The following is an 18,313-nucleotide window of genomic DNA, read 5'->3' as shown; positions in this document are numbered from 1 at the left end:
CGTGTCGTTGATATAGCTTTATTCTCTTGTACATTATATATATCATACTAAAATAAACACAAGTTAAAAAAATGAACAAAGAAACTGTACAAAAAAATGTATATATACTACATCTTAATTACAGAACAGTCTACTGTCCAAAAAAGGCACTAAATTCTGAAATGGGCAATACAGTAATTTTAAACATAACTAGATTTGAGATTGATACAACAGCATTCAGTCCTTTCAGTCTTTTTCTGAGCTATACTGGGATGAAGTGGATGGTGTTTTCACTGGGGACACAGAAGGACATGTAGACATGTTGACCCTGACACACCACAAGAGGACACCCCTTCAGAGTAAGCACTACCACTGGAGTACACACAACACTGGGTGGGGAGAGCCTTTTCAGGTTTCAATCTGTTGTTATTCAGATTAATCTTTTTCCAGTTTTCTCACTGAAAAGTACAAAATCTTCACTTCTTGAGCACCTGAGGGTTCTTTCTTCCATCCCACAGACAAGCTTCAATGCTCACATAAAATACTGCTGGATTAAAACCTATACTTGCTATTTGGGCCATGGCATCTCTCAAACACTAAGGCAGTTCTTATCAAAGTGCCTTACCGTGAGAGAATAATCTCTAAATGCACTCTTTCTTCCATGCGCAACTTATTTCACTATGTCTATCATACAATATTCTTTGTATACGGCGAAAACGTCACACCTAACCCCACAGAAAAAAATCCTTCAAATACAAAAACATTTGCCTTGCCTATTATTTTGACTAGTTTATTTTTTTTAATCAACATACACTCTGTGCTTGGCAACTGAGTAGTGAGTGAATTTTAACATTTTCATATCCAGTTTCAGTTTGAGGTATTAAAGGACTAGATCACCTCATAATTAAAGTGTTGGGTGTCAGTATCCAAACAAACAGTGAATTAGCACCATAATTTTTACATTTTAGAAAGTTCTTTGACAGTTCCAGATATGGAACACATTTTATATAACCACACAACTGAAACACAATTTATTGTGTTTCTAATAAGGAAACTTGGTATTGTATTGTTAGTATTTAATAATAAATAATGTAACTGTAGTTATTCTGAATTTATTTATCTAAGCCATTTTGTATGAATTATAAACTTGTGTTTGCAAGAGGCAGGTCAACATTAAAATGACAGATTTTTCAATGGAGTTTGGTGTGGCGTTATTTTAAGGAGGGAACAGCACATATTGGGGCTTTGATATGGTGTGTGTTTGAAGCAGCTGTATAGAAATGTATTTCACACCAGCCCCACTATATTATATTGGACGTTTGCCCTTTCAAAAGGAAGGCTCAGAGGAAGAAATTTTACAATTTAAGCTTAGACAAGAGCGATTCTTTTTGTTGTTTTTCTTTTTAAATAAGGTGCATCATCATTCATCTTTCACAAAATAGCTTACTACCCCAGACTCAAACAGGGGGAGACTGTTGTTCAGTCAAACAAGGGATGACACAAAGAATGAAAAAAATTATTTAAATGATAACACAAAAATAAGTCAGAAATTAAAAGCTTGATTAATTTAACAATAAAAGCATGTTTCATTTCAAAACTTCTTTTTTTACATTTCCATAAAAAAATGAGTATAAATACATTTTGTTTTTATCTGTCAACCCTTTCTTTTTGAAACACAGGTCCTAGTACTGAGTCACTGTACTTGCAGCTTCGTACATACAGAAGCAGTAGATTTAAATAGAGCTTTAATAGACTAGAGCCCAGGGCTGGGAGCTATTCTACAAGCAGGAACCCGATACCAGATTATCTGATATATCATTTAAGTCCATATCTGACTACTTCAAACATGAGGAACACACAAGATTTCTGTCTCAGAGTTCCTGCGTAACTGTTTAGTAGAATATCTTCCCAGTTCTCCAAAACCATCGCTAAGGCTGAGGTTCCTTCAAAGCAAAAGTTTGACATTTTGGAAAATATGCATTTTAGCTTTCTTGCTGAGAGTTAAGCCACATTTCCACCACATGAATTTTCCCCAGAGACGAGGAATCTTTTGGGTAGTTCAACACCCGCAGGGACCAGGGTCTAGTTCTAGTGACATTTTACCCTTGAAAAAGTCCCAAGCTTGGGAAAATGAATGAGTCCTTAAGGGTTTGCAGTGCTCAAAATTTTGGACTGGTTGAGTACTCACAGCATTTTACTTCAGCAACCATTTTTAAAAATCTGCAGCTGCAAACTAGTGCGTTTTTTGTTCATTATAATTTGGCCAAATCAAGCGTTAGAGTTACAGAAGAAAGCATACCACAGATGGACCAACATCGCTGTATAGTCACGTGTGAAAATGATGTAAAATGAGGTGTCACCTTTTCATTTGTCAGCTGTCTGATCTATGAAATTTAATCTTTGGACCATGGCCGAAACACAGGCAATCATGGGCTAAAGGTCTGGGTGGAAATGTGGCTCTAGATGAGAAGACTGATACCACTCTCACGTCTGTATGACAAATATGCTACAGAAAGGAGATTAGCTTAGCATCATGACTGGAAATGGGAAAATAGCTAGCCTGGCTCTGTCCGAAAAAACCCCCCAAAAAAACAAACAAATAAAAAAAACCCCCACAAATCTGCCAATCAACACTTCAACAGGTAGTAATTACCCCTTTGTCGCTTGCCATACAAAACTGTAAAAGTGTGATCTTAGAGATGTTTTTTTGACATTCTATGAGCTAGAAGTGAGGCTAGAAGTAAGTTAGGAGATAGTTAGCTTAGTTTAGCACAGATACTGGAAGCAGGAGCTATCCTGTCTCTGGCCAAAGGTCAAAACATCTTTCTAGCACCTCAAAAGATGACTAATTAACACATTATATCTCCCCTAAAAGCAAAAAAATACACAGGAAGTCACTGCACCAAAAAACATGCTTTCAGCACACAACCATCCATCAAATTGGCATTTTTAAACTTAAATGTTCGTATCGCTTTAATAAGAGCCTATAATATAATGGGTTGAGGAGAACAATTTAGAAGAGCAAGTAGGTAGATTTTTTTTTCTACCTTGGACAAAGCCATATTAGCTGTTTCCCTCCACTTGTCTTTGTGCTAAGCTAACTGTCTCTTGGCTCCAGCTTCATATTAATGCACAGACATGAGGGTGTAATCGATCTTCTAATCTAACTCTTGGCACAAATGTGAATAAGACTATTTCTCAAGAACTCCAAACTATTATTTTAACTTCCTTACCTTAAGGCCAAATTTGAAGATATCAGCCTAAGACTGAAAAAGCTTTATCACTTGACACTTAGTGAGCCCCCAGAAACAGGACCTATACCTTTAAGGAACACAGCACCTTTTCCTCTGCGTTTAACAAATGATCTACAGTCAAAGATGGTTTTGGAAAAGTTCCACCAGGGGCAAAAAAAAAAGTGGAAAATTGTATCCCATATCACCACTTTAAATGTCTTTGACTCCCTTCAGAGTGGTGCTTTTACTTTTGAGGCTATATAGATAAAATCAAAACAAAATCGCCTCAGATGTTGTGATATTCTAAACCTTTTCTAGTGTGGATTTAGTCTAATTTGATATCAGTGATATTAAAAAATCTTCTGAAAGCACATTCTTTAGGCTATAATAAAGAGGCAGCGTCACAGAACAAGTAGTAGAACAAGTAGTAAAAAGCAGCTTAGGGGTATTTTTATCATTATATATCTGGCTGCTAATACCCATCTTTACTAACACCAGCCTGCTGTAGTGTCAAGCCCACATATGACACCACACTGGCTCAAGAATCTTCGCTTGGCGTGAGACACGACCTAAGTACGCCAAAGGAGTTAGCAGAAATCACTTTGGATCAACGTGAACACCATTTTCAGATCAGTCTTAGCCTCTTAGCATTTTGCTCTGAGCAACTTTTCCTTTGGCATGGATGACATTTAAAACAAAGCACAATTCCTCCTATTAAATAGCTTAACTTTGATTATCACATTGACTCTAAACTGATTCTCATATCCTCGAGTATTTAACGATAGTGGCACTGGGAAGCTTAATACCAAGGCAAAAATGATTGTATATCCAGTTACCATTTGGGGCTAAAAACAGAAGTGACACGCAGGAGAACAAACTGCTGCTGTTGGATTTTGATTTGTATTAAAGGTTTCTTGTTAAAACAAACAAACAAAAAAACGTCAAAACCTGCTTTATACTACAAAAAAGCAAAACTCTAACTGTACGAAATTAAGGCTATTTTTTAGCTGACTTTTTTTTTGAGGACTTCATCCAACAGCAGCTCTACTGTAGGAAAACAAAAAGTCACTCAGCTGAGGAATGACAACACTAGAGGGTAGAAGACAGTGACTGGGCAGTTCCTTCTGTCAATATCATCCTTTTTTTAATGCTTCTGTGCCAGAGAGGGAGAGAAAGAAATTTTCACCATCCATCTTTCCCCAAACAATGGCCGGAGGCTGCTCTTCTGATGAATTGCACGATGAACAGTTTGAATTTTTGAGGGGTATGCAGGTAGGTAGGTAGCGCACCATGAGGTGAGTGTGACTGAGAACCATAAGAACCATATATTTATTATATATACAGTACACGCTATTTTTTTGAGGTTGACGCTGAGGTGAGATAGACTGAGGATCGGCTCAGACAACCAGGCTGGAGAGGGGAGGAGAGGGGGAATAAGGAAGAGGAGAGGAGAGAGAAGAGGTATCCTGTGAAGAGAATGTGTATTCGGGGTAAAGAGGGGAGTTCCCGGGACACACAATCCCAGATGAGGACCACCGTTCTGGGGGTTAACGGCCCCCTTTTTCTTCTTTCCGTGGAACATTTTCACAGAGATCAGAGGACATATAGTGACCCATTTCCGCCAGCTGTTTCAATATATTGGATAGGTTGGGGGATAATTAGTGTTTACATGGACTTTGTGGGAGGAGGGAAGCTGAGAGACAAGGAACAGTTGGCAGGGGGGTTACTGAGGGACAGATTCAGAAGATTTACTAAGTAGCATTATTTTTGTCTCTTTTGGTCGCCCACCCCCCAACCACAGACTCCCACCTGATCTATTTCTCTTTCTCTTTCCCTTCTCGACTCGGCCATTTCTCTCATCTGCTTCCTCCATCCAAGTTCCTGTGCAGTTCATTCGTCCTCCAGGGACTCCGTCTTGATGTCATTGGGGACCCCTCCGGTTCTGGAAAGGGCCAGGATGGTGTGGTTGACAGCAGCCATCTCCACGGCCAGAGAGATGGGGTCCTGGTGCTCGCTGTGCGCTGCACTGTCATCCTGAGACAGGGAGGGAAAGTGGGAATGAGCGCGGTCCTTAGGCGTAACAAGCGTTCATAATGTGAGAAAAAACAAATGGGAATTCTACTTCTGCAGACATGGCTCATTTTCTGTTTGTCCTGTATTCTCCTGATAAGTTTTTGCTATCATGCTCACTCACTGTTTGCTAAAAACCTCCCCCAATCGGCAATAGTCCAGTGACAGCTTAACAACCATAACTAGACATAGCAGGCACATCAAGATTTGGATCTTCGCCTCTAGAAGCAACGTCAGCCATCAAATCCACTCCTAAGTACATGCTGTCTGATTCCTGCATATTGGCAGCTATTTAAAGACTTGCAATCAGAGTGTAATTGTTATGAAGGGACCTTATTTAACCTCTGTCAAACCTGACTCTTTTAGGACTGCACTAGAGGGCAGTGCTCCCTGCAACCACCGGCACAAATAAATACAGCAGCATAACTGAATAGCTGCTGATCAGAACAGAAAGGCATGGCTGCAAACACTGAGATACTGCCTGCGTCTGTATGAGGATATACCTGTGTTGGAGAGGTGGGCTCCAGTCGGTAAAGGCCAAAAGGTCGGCTGAGAGGTCTCTTGTCAAAATAGGGCAAGTCACATGCCTGGAGGAGATACAATCAGCCGTTTAGCTTGGTACAATTAAGACACAAAAAGCTCAATTAGAGAAACAATTCATAATATTCTGTGAGATTTTCTTTCACACATCTAGTCCAGTGAATGGAATGGTTCAGTTTCAGTTTGCATGTTGTCATATAGCAAGTTAATCTAAAGGGTCTTAAACTGAAACACTTGATCTGTAGGTTTACTGTCTTGCTTTGAGGAAAAGGGACAAGAGAGCGAGCTTTTGTTAATTAATGTGCCTTGAGCGGGTTAGCATTTGGAAGTTTATGGTTACAGCTTTGAGCTGAAACTCTTCATAAAAATGAAAGAACATTATGTGCTTTCTAGGATCTATTCAGAGTTCATCTGGGAAAAAAAAAAGACAGCAGTTCAAATGTCTGTTTGTGCGAACTTGTGAACAGTAACGTGCCAGCGAGGCCACAGGGTTCAACTCCAAACAAGCTGCTGGTCTCAGTTATTACCACAACTTTAACTAAGCAGAGGAAGCTGACTGGCAACTGATGTATTGTTCAGCTGAAATAAAAGACATGCAAAATGCATGATCATACTGGCTATTGACTGGAATACTAGAATACTGTTTTCTGATTGAATGTTTGGCAAGAGGCTGAACCATAAAAAGAAGAAAAAACATAAATGAGTAAATAAAATCAAACACAGCAGAATAGGAAATGAAGCTGTGGCACAGGGAGAAGTGCCCTCTTTCTCTTTAATCAGACCAGTCGTTTACTGTGCTGTCTGGTACATAAATCTGGTTTTATGTGTCTTTTTGGATCCTTAATCTCTCCCTACCTGCTCTGAGAAATCGTTTCCATCGATGTCATCGCTGTTGGAGTGTCCCCCTGGACTCTGGACGTCTATCCCATGACTCTCCAGGATTGTGGCTTCTTGGAGGAAGAGGACGGATTATTAGATTTACGATGGATCACCAATACTGTACCTTGTTACATACTATAGTGATTCCCAGCCACTGGTATGTGGAGAGATGGTGAAGAAGCTGAGCTAATTTGAGGGGGAAAAAACACCCCAAAAAAACAAATAATAATAATAATAATAATAAATACTTACACTTTATGAGAGCAGGTTTACCTGTACAATCTATTGCAATGGTCACCAATAGTCTTACTACAAATTCTACCTTTATGAAATTTACAGTGATTGAGTTTTGGTGCTATTGTAGTCAATTAGAAGTTTACTACCAAGGTCCGCTGTTGTACCAAACAAAAAACATTGCCATCATAAAAGCAGACTTCATGGGAGAACTGTTGTATTGCATTGCTACAGACTGTACAAATGTAACTAATAAAATGACCGCTAAGTGTATATTGACACATTCAATGAGCTACAGCCGGTGACCTCTTCATGTTATAAATGACAACGATTGAAATAGATAGCAAAAAGGAGCGGATAAAAATTTTCAATAGATTGTTACAAGTAATGGACATAGCTAAAGCTAAAAGCAATGCCTAAATGACTGAAATAGTTAGGTGAAAGTGATGGGAGTAGAAGAATTTGGATGTTTCAACCACTAGGGATACGAGAACGAATGAAGACTTACCAAACCAACCTTGACAGCCTAAACCTAAAATAATTATTGTAAGAATGTGTACTTTTCTATAATTAAGCTTACAAATTAATTATGTCACTTGTGTCACTTGTTTTCTCTACGAACTCTTTTAGCTGGCAAGTAATGCAGCCTGTATCACACTGATGTTTAGGTTGATGTAAGAAGAGTCTTTCACACCACTTATGGGGATATCAGGGGATTGATTAACTGATCAACAATCATCTGCCTAATTATACTGATGGAATGAAATAATATTGAGCCATTCAATGCATCAACAAGTTCATAAGTGCTGTTACTAAATATGATGTAGTCATGTTGACACAAAGGGATTCGATTAAATGTGTAGTGATCAAAAGTGTCAGTGGATGCTTGTGGTCCACATTACCAATGTTAGCCCGTCTCTTGATCTCCTTGCGACGGTTGGCGAACCAGTTGTAAACTTTCAGAGAGGTAACCCTCTCCAGATCAGATAGCTTCTTCCCTGGAACAAATCACATGACCGCCTGATCACTCGCTGCACTTTGTGACACTTACACTCTCACCTTAATCTCTCCTCTATTGCAATGACTTGTTTAAATTATTTTTCTTCAGCCTGCTCTCACCTTCTTATTGCACCTTTTTTTTAAAAAAAAAAAAAAAAAAGTTTTTATTACAACTGTTTCATCACTGAAGGTGCTTAAATGTCTGCTGAAATAACCTGATCCTGTTGCATAAGCAGCAGATATCACACAGGTGTTTAGTTAAAGTTCAAAACACATTAGATGTAAGATGCCCTGATCACAAAAGAACCAAGAAATACTCACAGCTGACAAGCTGTAACAAGAAAGTTCTGCTAAATTATTACTCTATTATAAAATTGTTTTCGATAAACATATTGATTTATCAAGTCATAACGTTTTAAGCTTTGTATAAATGTACAAAGATGTCAACAAATCATAGAGGCTGTGTGGACAGGGACAGTTTTCATGGTAATAATATACATAGTTAGTATATATATACATATATATAATATATATTTACTACTATATATAGTTACTACCAGCAAATGAAGCCTTATAACAAAATGCTATGTTACAATATTTTTAATATTCATACAATGTGGTGCTCCTGGTTTCTGTGGTTTACCTGGTTTCTGAATAACAGCATTGCAGGCGTTTGCTATCTCCTCCCGTTTGGCCTCATCTGGGTACTGGTTGTCGTTGAAGTAGCTATAAATAGCAGAACAGTCACACTGATTAAATTAATTTCACTACACAAGGATGATGTCAATAGAGCACAGTTACTGCTGTTTGTTATGTATGTGGCACAACCAAGCCAATATTGAGACTCTACAACAAGATTTGTGGGCTCATTGCCCGGCCGCTGTCTTGGACAGGCTGTTATGTTTCCTCAACTCCATGTGGAAATAAGGGACAAGTTATGAGACAAACTGCCATTTATGATCTTTAATCTACTGCTTTTCTTTGCCTACTGCTACCCCACCCTCACCCACCCACCTCTCCATCACAGCCAGGCACTCTTTTCTCCAAGTGAAGCGACTTCCTCGACGCAGCCGGAAAGTTCCAGGGGCAGTGGTGATGGGCGGCGGGGTTTGCCTCCACTCCATCTCTTCCATCGGTAACGGAGCTGGCCGCATGTTTAGAGTGGCACCTTGGGAGAGGGGCGGGGAGCAGTCACTGCTTAACTACTGAAGGTTCAGACATGGGAGCATACAGTCTGTAGGAGTGTTTGTGGACTAGAGGTCCAATTGCACATATGTAATTGCTGTTCTGACAGATGAACAAAACAAAGCCCGCCTCTAGATGAAAATGTATATGAGAATGCGTGTCACCGTTTGCAAATCTCACAATACATTCTGATTATCAAGTCAGCTGAATAGCGCTGACAAAGACTGTGCAGCCTCATCGCAAATCATGAGCACAGCAGAAAAGAAAACCACACAATGGGTTCCATTTGCACTCAAACGAGCCACATTATAGCTAAAAGCTTAGCCATATTACAGGGTCAGAAGCTCACACGCAGCATCATCACCTAATCTGACTCAAACATTGTTAACAGTTTCAAACTGCGTCGCCCTGCCACAGTCCAGGTTATCGGAACCGCATGAATGGGGCATCGCTTTTCTCTGCAGCAGTGATGGAGGCGTGTGTGCGGGGCTGGGCTGAAATGGGCCGGGCTCAGTCTGGCCATAAATAGCATAGAGCAGTTTCCACTGCTGTCGGTGTTGGCAGGGCTCCACTGAGGAACATGCCGCAGAGGACAAGGCGTGGGATGCCTGCTGCCTGGCCATAGGTTGAAACAGAGCGCGCACACGTATCTGAAACCAGAGTGAGGCTCGTTGTTCTTGCTCTTAACTATTTAGAATGGAAAGTATGGATTTAAGAAAACAGACTCATTCTGACTATCTGTTTGTTCGTGTTTTGCAAAAGGAAGCAATCAACCTTTCAATCAACCTCCTAAACTTTCATACCAGGAATTCTGAATTCCCTACAATCTTATCCTTTGCTCAAATATGTCTGTATGTATAGCCGTGTGAGTCATTTTAATATCCACATTCAGACCTGAACCTGAATCTTGACACGCCTCAAGGACCTCAGACTTTAGACTTGAGAACATTAATGGACTTTGAGATGGCTAACTTTCACATTGCTATTGGAAGGATTGAGCAAGTTCTCGGTTTGTTAAAGGATGTCGACACTCATCCATTTAAATCTTCTTCCAGATGTTGGCTAAATAAAAATGTTATCCACTGTTTTATCTTCTGAAGCTCAAGGCAGACAATGAACGGTATTTTGGAAATTAAGCTTCTAAATGATTCACTGCTCCACACTGGTGAGAACAGGTGATTGTGGTAATTCTAATGCTAATACCAGCTGAGCAGGAGTGACAGAGAGCAGGCGGCTCTGTTCTGAAACCTGGAAATGGTAACTGTTGTGGAGTGCAGCTGTTGTGTTACTGCAGGGCAGAGTGGCATGGACATGTGTGCAAACAAACAAATGAGAGAGACACCTGTAACTATGGCAACAGCACACAACAAAGATGGCGATGTTCTCAAAATTCTTTGAAAACATGAGAACTGAAAATGCATGGCATGAGAATACAATGTTAGTGCTGACTAAAATCACCCAAAACCAAATGGCTGAAATTTGACTAAACCTAATACGCATTTTCATCAAAAGACTAAAACTAAATGAAAGTCAGAGACCGCTTCCGCTAATGTATGGTGTGTGTGGGTGTGTATATGTCTATCTATCTATATATCTATATATACTGTATATATGATTAGTGAGGCGTTAACGTTTCTGCTATCTTTCCATCAAATTTTAAAACTTTTCAGCTTCTCTACATTTGGTCAACAACAGCTCTGCACTAGTGTTCAAAGTGGGGAAAAAAATTGTTTCTATATGACCTTGATGACTACAATGATAATGCTGCCATTAACAGTCCATTCACTTTTAACCACAGTCCCTCAGCAAGCGTAACAAGGGCTGGGAGAGACTGAACTGTACCTGGTGTGGTTTTCTCCAGCGTGTACCAGCGGTAAAAGGCCCTCTTCTTCTGCTCACTCAGGTCAGAGCCGTGCTGCAGCAGCCAATGGGAGATCCTGCTCTGGCTGATGCCTGGAAAGCAGCCAGACATCGAATTACAACAGAGTGTTTTGCACCAAGCCCCGGTGCAATTTGTAGACAACCCTTGGAAGAATTCAAGAGACAGAGGGGAATACAAGAGGGAGAAAGTGTTTTCTCTCTCCTTAGCTCTGAATTTATTTCTTCCTTGACCACTTGTCTCTCACACAAGCCACGGAAATACTGCTGGGCACTTCCATTTGTCTCTGCTAGTTTTAGGTTGCTGAACTGGAAATTAAGATTTCGCTATTTTTGCGATTTTTACAGCATCTCTTATCTTTTTCTTCCAGATTTCAGTCTTCTGCATCACTGAACCAACATAGAAAACAGTCAGAGAGACTGGAAAGCTCCACCTATTCATTCATGACAGAAAAATGTACAAAAACATTTTACAGTTTGAGCAACTAAAACTATTGAAATAAAATGTGGAAAGATAATTCAATGAGTTCAAGTTTCCACAAACACGTTTTTAAAAATGACAGCAACACAGCAAACACAACAAATCCACAGCATGATTTCAGAATGTGTCCTGACCGGTAACTTGTGCCACCACTGCCTGAGAGATCCTCCTGTTCCCCAGGAACGCTTTTATCTCCTCCTTCACCATACTGCTGTCCCTCCTGCAAACACACACAGCACACACGAGAACACAGCAATACACCTTAATACACCGTTGACAGAAAAGAGAACAAAGCTGGTATTTTACACATAAAGCATTTAAAAAGAAACACAAAATTTTGATTTGGTATATATGACGAAGGCTAACTGACAGATAATTAACAAGGTATGTCGTGAAGGTAAAATGCTTGGATGGCTAACACATGGCCGGAATTTCGGTTTTTATGTTTACCATTTACATATGGGCTTCTGTCGTTGCGGCTGTGCCGCCTTAACAGCAGACTCAGACCAAGCGTTTAGTACATTGTACAAAAACCAACTCACATCAGATAAACAAATCTGTGTTTTTGTACTGTACCTACTCATGGAAAGCATACAAAACCAAGGCCCCATTTTAATCTCAGGTGCATTTTGACAGCATTATTGATGTATTTACATTTTTTTTGTTTTGTTTTGTTTTTGCTAAATCGCTCCCACACAAACAACACTGAATTTCAGAAGAACACAAAGGCAAAAATTGTATGAATTTAAATGAATTGAGCCACAGTCAACTAATCTATATCTTCAAAACGCATTTGGCGGACGTGTTTCCATTATCTCAGTCCTCGGCAGGGGGAGAAAAAAAATAAAACATGCACAGACTTGCAGGAATGAAGGGTGGTGAGTGAACATGTACAGTCACACAGTGTACCCACCCTGCTTTCTGGCTTTGAGCCCAATCCCCTCCCTTCTATATACACACACAATAACATACACATGTACGCACACACACACACTCCCACACACCAACAAGCTTGTGACTTAATTCTGAATCCTGGTACAAACTGTGATCACAAATACTGTGTACTTTTATTTTATTTGTTTTTTTAACTGGAAGTCATTTCCAGTGGGCGCCTCCCCCCACACAACTTTAACAGCAGTGGTGCTCAAACCATACAATCACAGCATCTTTTGAACCAGTCAGTATCCCAGACACAGTCAAAATGGAGAACGCATCAAAGTCCTTAGTTCTCCGTTAGCATATTTCTGAAATGAAAATGCGTCACGACTCTTGACATCCAGCATCAATATCCTCCACACCAACCTCTTGCGGCGCAGCTAAAATTAGAGCTCAAAAACGCTGCTTGTATCGACACCAGTGAATCAATGTAGCACAAGCTGCTGTACAAGACTGAGGAAGAGTGGGAAGTGGAGGAGGAGAGGGGTGATGAGCTGGATGCCAACTCTAAGGCCGAACCCCTGCAGAGACGGAAATGTGCACTTAAAAGAGAGAAAAATCAGAAGGGCACCGTGGGATTGTTGACAAGCTGAAGCCTTGTGTCACGCCCCCGCGGCCCCGCCGAGCGAGACGCTGGAGAGTCCTACAGACGGAGAGCACGAGGGCTTGACAGACTGAAACTACCACAGTAAAGGGCCTAAGCAGCTATTAAGCACGTGGCCCCAAATCAAATGCCATTTGATGTTACTATATGTCATTTTATGTAATGCTTCCTGAGGTGCACGACTGTAACGGCTTCTCTTCCTTCCCTCTGAGCAAATGTCATCTTAAACCCTGGAGGCTTTTCACACATCTGCAGCAGAAAACTTCCCATTTTATTCAACGCAGTCTTGTTGGCCGCAGACATGATCACAACAAGAATGTTTTTGTATCTGCCTCTGTTGTCTTCATACTCCATCAAAGGATGTACACCCTTATGTAGTACATAATGTACAACACATACGTGCTAACACCAACTGTCATGTGGTCCCACTGTCGTAAAAATAAATAAATAAATAAATAAAAAAAATAAATGGAAGCCAGTACACTGAAATGTCTATGCCAGCACTTCGCCCTCTCTGTTTCTTCATTTGTTCAACTGTGCCTCTTTAGTTGTCATGCATCTTGCTTACTGCCTGCACAATTCAAGAAGTGCTATAACTAGTGTTCTTGACTTATGCTTAAGAAAGTAAATTCTGCAGCTAAAATGATAGTTTGATTTATTGATTAGTCAATCAACAGAGAATTAGATCAATAGCTGTTGTTGGTTACAGCTTTTCAACTGTGAGTATTTACAATGATGGTAAGTTAGTAGTTTGACAAAAGAAGACTTCAAGATGCCTCGGACATTTACAGCACTTTCTATCATTTTATGGAGAAAAACAATTCATCAAAAAAAAAAAAAAAAAAAGAGCAGATTAATCAGTTGCACAGTAAGTTGTCCTCCTAGTGCCAAGATGTTGTGCCTCTTGCCTATGTTAAGGGCCAGCTCAGTAGTTATATACAGCTGTAGCTCCAACTTGTCAAAACGTAAGCACATCAGGGCTACATATCTTATATGGAGCCCACAAGAATGCTGGCCTTGAACTGGCTTTTGTCATCTTTCAGACACGACCTGTGCAAACCTGCTCTTCACTGGAAATGCCACAAGTATAATCATAAATGAACAATACTGCCAGATAATGTACCACATACCAGAAAAGTTAAGAGCAAGCCAAGTTTTTTTTTTATCTACAGTTTAACTACACTGTAACAACTCAAGGCAAGGTAGAACTGCAAGTTAAAAGCAATCTATCTCAAAGAAGTAACAACAAGTTTAACTATACAGACACCAGTGTAACCGATCACATAAAGATGGCATGGATTACACAAATGACCAGTTCATTTCTTTATATCACTGATAATACTGATTGGATTAAAAAAACAAACTTTTCGGCACAACCATTTTCAAACAGGCAAATCCTGGTGAACCTAATCCGTAGCCACAGACACAGTTCATTTACATCTTGATACGTTAACCAACTATTTTTCTTGCTGAGCACAAAACTTTTTGATCCAATCATGCAGCATAGCTGTTAAACGGACTTTGTGGTGAGAAATGTTTTACAAACTTCTCTTTCCAAGGTCAAGAATGAACTTCTAACCTCAACTCGTGGGCCAGAATGGACGAGAAGTCAACAATTCCATGACAAACTCCATGTGACGATGAAGATCATGTGACTAAAAGCTCTGGAAGGCCACCGTAGCAGAAGCCATCATGAATAAGAACCTTCAAGGCTGCTTTTACAGGCATCTTTAGTCCTCACTTAAGTGCTTTAATACATAAGAACATTTATGGGAAAACATAATTTTTACTGTAGATGTTCACATCCACAATCCCAGTCTTATAACACCGTACCCTAATTACTGTTAATATGCAATCCAGCTCTACAGGCTTCAAACTTAAGTTGAACAAACAAAGTGAAATGTTCTGCTACTGACCTCATCAGCTCCTCCACCTTATCATCAATGTCCAGGTCCTCCTCTGTAGCTTCAAACCCAAACGCTCGTGCTGCAGCCGCACTGTTTACTGGGTACCTCGGAGGAGACAGCTTCCCGTTGGGTGTGGCAGCTAGGCTATCCCGGCCATTCTGTGACAGAGCCACCAGTGACACCGGCGAGGGCAAGATGGCGGAAGGTGGCGGCGGCCCCGGAGGCGGGGAGGTGTCGTAGCTGTTGCTAGGAGACGGTGAGAGTCCCCCTCCACTCCCAAACTGCGTCTGTGTGGCGGTGGAGATTTTTGAGGTTGTGGAAGACGCGGCGGCTGCAGAGTGATCGCCGGTGCCGCCCTCGGCGCTGTTGTTGCCGTTGCATGACACAGAAGAGGTTGTGGTTGCCGAGGCAGTGTTGTTATTATTGAATGATGTAGTGGTATTAGAGGCAGAGTTGTTGATGGCCCCGCCTACTCCGTAGGAGGACGAGGAGGAGGAAGAGGAAGAGGTACGGCGGCCAAACTTGTCACCGTGCTCCCGGTCCAGCCGGTCCAGAGTGTCGAGTGCGTGCAGGATCTCCTGCTTGGTCATGCCAGTGCGACGCAGCCGTTGCAGTAGATCTATCTGCTCAATAGTGAAGCGCGGCTCCTCACTGAACTCAGACATCCTGCTGCTGAATGAGAGAAAAGACAGACAGGTTGTAAGACAGAGGAAGAAGAAGAGGAGGGGAAAGGAAACAGGAAATGCAGCGGGAAGTTAAGGAAGGGAAAGTACGTGGAGGTTCAAGATCTAGGAGGGAAACAGAAAGAGAGATGGAGAACAGAAGGAGCAATGAGGAAAGTCAGCCAGAAATGAGACAGGAGGAAATGAGAGAATTAAGTAGGAAGAGTGAAAAGGAGTGCAGTTGCAGATGGAGAGAAAAATGAGAATAATGGGAAAGGAGGAGTGAGGCAGAGAAAGGTAGTGGAGGAGCATCAGAAGGGTAAAGTGGGGGGGGGGGACCGCAAGAAGAAAATAAAGAGGCAGCAAGTAAGCAAGAAATGGAAGACAAGAGCGAGAGACAGAAGTGTGAAAGAAGAAGGGAGGGAGGGGCAGGGCATAAAAATCTGCTATTTTTGGGAACCAGCAGGCAACACACGCAGAGTGCCAGAGTCACCTTGACAGCTGATGCTATCTTAACATTCTGACTGCCGTTCTTTAAGAGCTACAATATATCCCCGGCTCTGCACACCACCCACGCTGTATGTTTTTCATAAGCAATTTGCTGTGCTCAAAATCAATGCAACTGGAATCACACTGCGGCAGATTTTCCATCTTCTGTGCCAGCCTGACCTATGCTGATATGATAAATGGTTTAAAAGGGGTCACTGGCATTTTTCTACATCTGTGTTGGTCTAAGATGTGCAGAGAAGAGAAAAAAAAACCCTAAATGACTTAAGAGTGTATGCAGTGTTTTGAAGTTATTATAGAGGAAACTAATACAGCTGTGGTGAATACAGGCCCTTAGAGGTCTGCAACAACCAAGCTTTAAAACGGAGAACAATTGAAAATGTTTCAGACACATACAGGGGAAAGTCACTTTCAGTAGGCAATGAAAAGCATTACTTCTGAGCTACAGGGCAGCATAGTAACACTGGTGAACATTAACTAGTTGCTTTAGTTATCATTAAGAATTCATAAGGAAGGCTACTAAAGCTGTGAATCATTATCAAGCACGGTTACACTGCAAAATGATGAGAATATCGCTGGTTTTAACAAGCAAGTGGATGCACTAACTACTACTTAGTCTGAGGCATTTTGTGTTCTTTTACAGGGACTCATTGTGCATTGCAAACATTTGAAATCACCACCAATCCTTGTCAAGTACAAGAGTTAACTATTCACTTTGGCTCAAGTTGGTTTAACTAGTTCAAACACACTGAGCAGAGGTTAGCACCTGCAGGGGAGCAAAGATTCAACCTAATGTAAATCAATGCCCTACACTGAAACTGAGTGTAAGCCAGGTAACACAGACTGGACAGGTGTGTAACCCGGAGGGAGACGGAGGAGAAAAGTTTGACTGATCTCACTACTACTAAGACAAGGAGGAAGTGGACTTGTCCTTGACAGATGGTTAAACAAACTTCATTTTGAACACACCTAACGGATTAACCTCGACGATCATTTAAGAAACAGTCCAAACAAGCTCAACAACTCTTCAAATGTGAGAAGGGGAAAAAAAGTGATTCGCAGAAGACAACGACATCGGAAAAATCACTTTAGCTTTTTAGTTATGCAAACAAAAACTTGAGCTTTCTTACCTAAACATAAGTTGCGTGCATCTGATACTCCCAAAGTAAACCAAACTCTTCTCTTTGGCGGTGAAGTTTTCTAAATTGTCCCGGTCCTAAATTTGACCACAGTTCGTGGTGTCTCTTTTTCATCCATGTGTTTTTGTTTTGCTGACTACGGGGCCTGCAGTGAGAGCGCAAATCTGTCGCTCGTTTCAACGCTGCAGGCGAGCCATTGGTGATGCCAGCTTTCACGCCCTTTGCCCAAAAGCTAACGTTAGCAAATGTTTCTGTGGCAGACGGACAATGCCCAATGTAACGGCAAATTACACAGCTCGTAGTCCTCTAACCCATTATGATTTCCATCGCTTGCAGTACTGCGGTCACTGAATTTATACTAACAACAGTCCACTGGCATCACAGAGGAAGGCTAACAACTTAACGTTAACTATATTGGCAGCACTGGTGCTGTGGAATGATTAGCATAACATGCTAGCCATGCCAAAGCTGATACTACCGTTAGCTGACGTTAGCCGTTGTGGCTGGCTAGCGAACGTTTGATATTAATAACATCACTTTCAGTGTTGTAGATAGCTAAGTACATGACTTACCTCGGTTCAAATCTTCCACTTAACCATTTAACTTTATAACTTGAGCAAAGACCCAATGTATCTTTCACTGCAGCCGAACAATAAAGCAATCTGAATACAGTGCCCTGTCCGACCCCTTTCCAAGGATTTCTAATCAGAGGCGAATTATTTGCCTCTCTGCTTTGTCTGTCTGACAACAGCCATATTGACAACTAACACCTCCGAGCAGCTCTGAGGGAACTGTAGTTTTACTGTTACAAAGGCCACTACCACGCGGCGGCGTTCAGCACACGAAAGACTACAAATCCCTGACACAAGAGCGAGGGGGAGCTGATAGCTCACTGATCTACAGTTGTCACAAAAGGCGATGCAGTTTTTAATGTGACCACAGCGGCTGCTCCCCTCAACCCCCTGCTGGGGAGCGCCGTGTGAGTGATGACTGGCTGCCTAAAGGCCACTACAACCTCTGGAAGTGAAAAAGATGAAAAACAAAAAGGACAATTCACCCCCCCAAAATCAAAAATACAGG

At 41.2% G+C, this 18,313-nt stretch overlaps 1 protein-coding gene across 5 annotated transcripts; it reads right to left on the bottom strand.

The window, feature by feature from the left end:
* Nucleotides 1-2: 2 nt before the first annotated feature.
* Nucleotides 3-18,110, bottom strand: hmbox1b (homeobox containing 1 b). Of its 5 annotated transcripts, none has more exons than XM_046373181.1 (10): nucleotides 17,806-18,110; nucleotides 14,935-15,594; nucleotides 11,613-11,698; nucleotides 10,962-11,072; nucleotides 8,949-9,102; nucleotides 8,578-8,660; nucleotides 7,838-7,933; nucleotides 6,678-6,772; nucleotides 5,786-5,869; nucleotides 3-5,246 (listed from the first exon to the last, which is right to left on the bottom strand). In XM_046373181.1, exons 2-10 carry the CDS (start codon nucleotides 15,588-15,590, stop codon nucleotides 5,103-5,105), a joined length of 1,509 nt encoding a protein of 502 aa, XP_046229137.1. In that variant the 5' UTR covers nucleotides 15,591-15,594; nucleotides 17,806-18,110; the 3' UTR covers nucleotides 3-5,102. The 5 variants fall into 5 exon arrangements, with proteins under 5 accessions (XP_046229137.1, XP_046229136.1, XP_046229132.1 ...); XM_046373180.1 differs by having other exon boundaries at nucleotides 14,935-15,597; nucleotides 17,806-18,107; XM_046373176.1 differs by lacking the exon at nucleotides 17,806-18,110 and adding an exon at nucleotides 17,225-17,778 and having other exon boundaries at nucleotides 14,935-15,597.
* Between the last annotated feature and the right edge of the window lie 203 nt (nucleotides 18,111-18,313).

Source organism: Scatophagus argus, chromosome 19, assembly GCF_020382885.2.
Source record: "Scatophagus argus isolate fScaArg1 chromosome 19, fScaArg1.pri, whole genome shotgun sequence".
NCBI classification, from domain to species: Eukaryota; Metazoa; Chordata; class Actinopteri; family Scatophagidae; genus Scatophagus; species Scatophagus argus.
The sequence above is the reverse complement of the archived record's forward strand: the minus strand, read 5'-3'. Positions and strand labels throughout refer to the sequence as shown.

Bases quoted from the DNA above. Each gene is read 5' to 3' on its own strand.
- hmbox1b (XM_046373176.1), bottom strand. The intron at 8,661-8,948 runs GTGGGTGGGTGA...TGCTATTTATAG, and splicing joins TGCCTGGCTGTGATGGAGAG to CTACTTCAACGACAACCAGT. The intron at 5,870-6,677 runs GTAGGGAGAGAT...TATCTCCTCCAG, and splicing joins GAAACGATTTCTCAGAGCAG to GCATGTGACTTGCCCTATTT.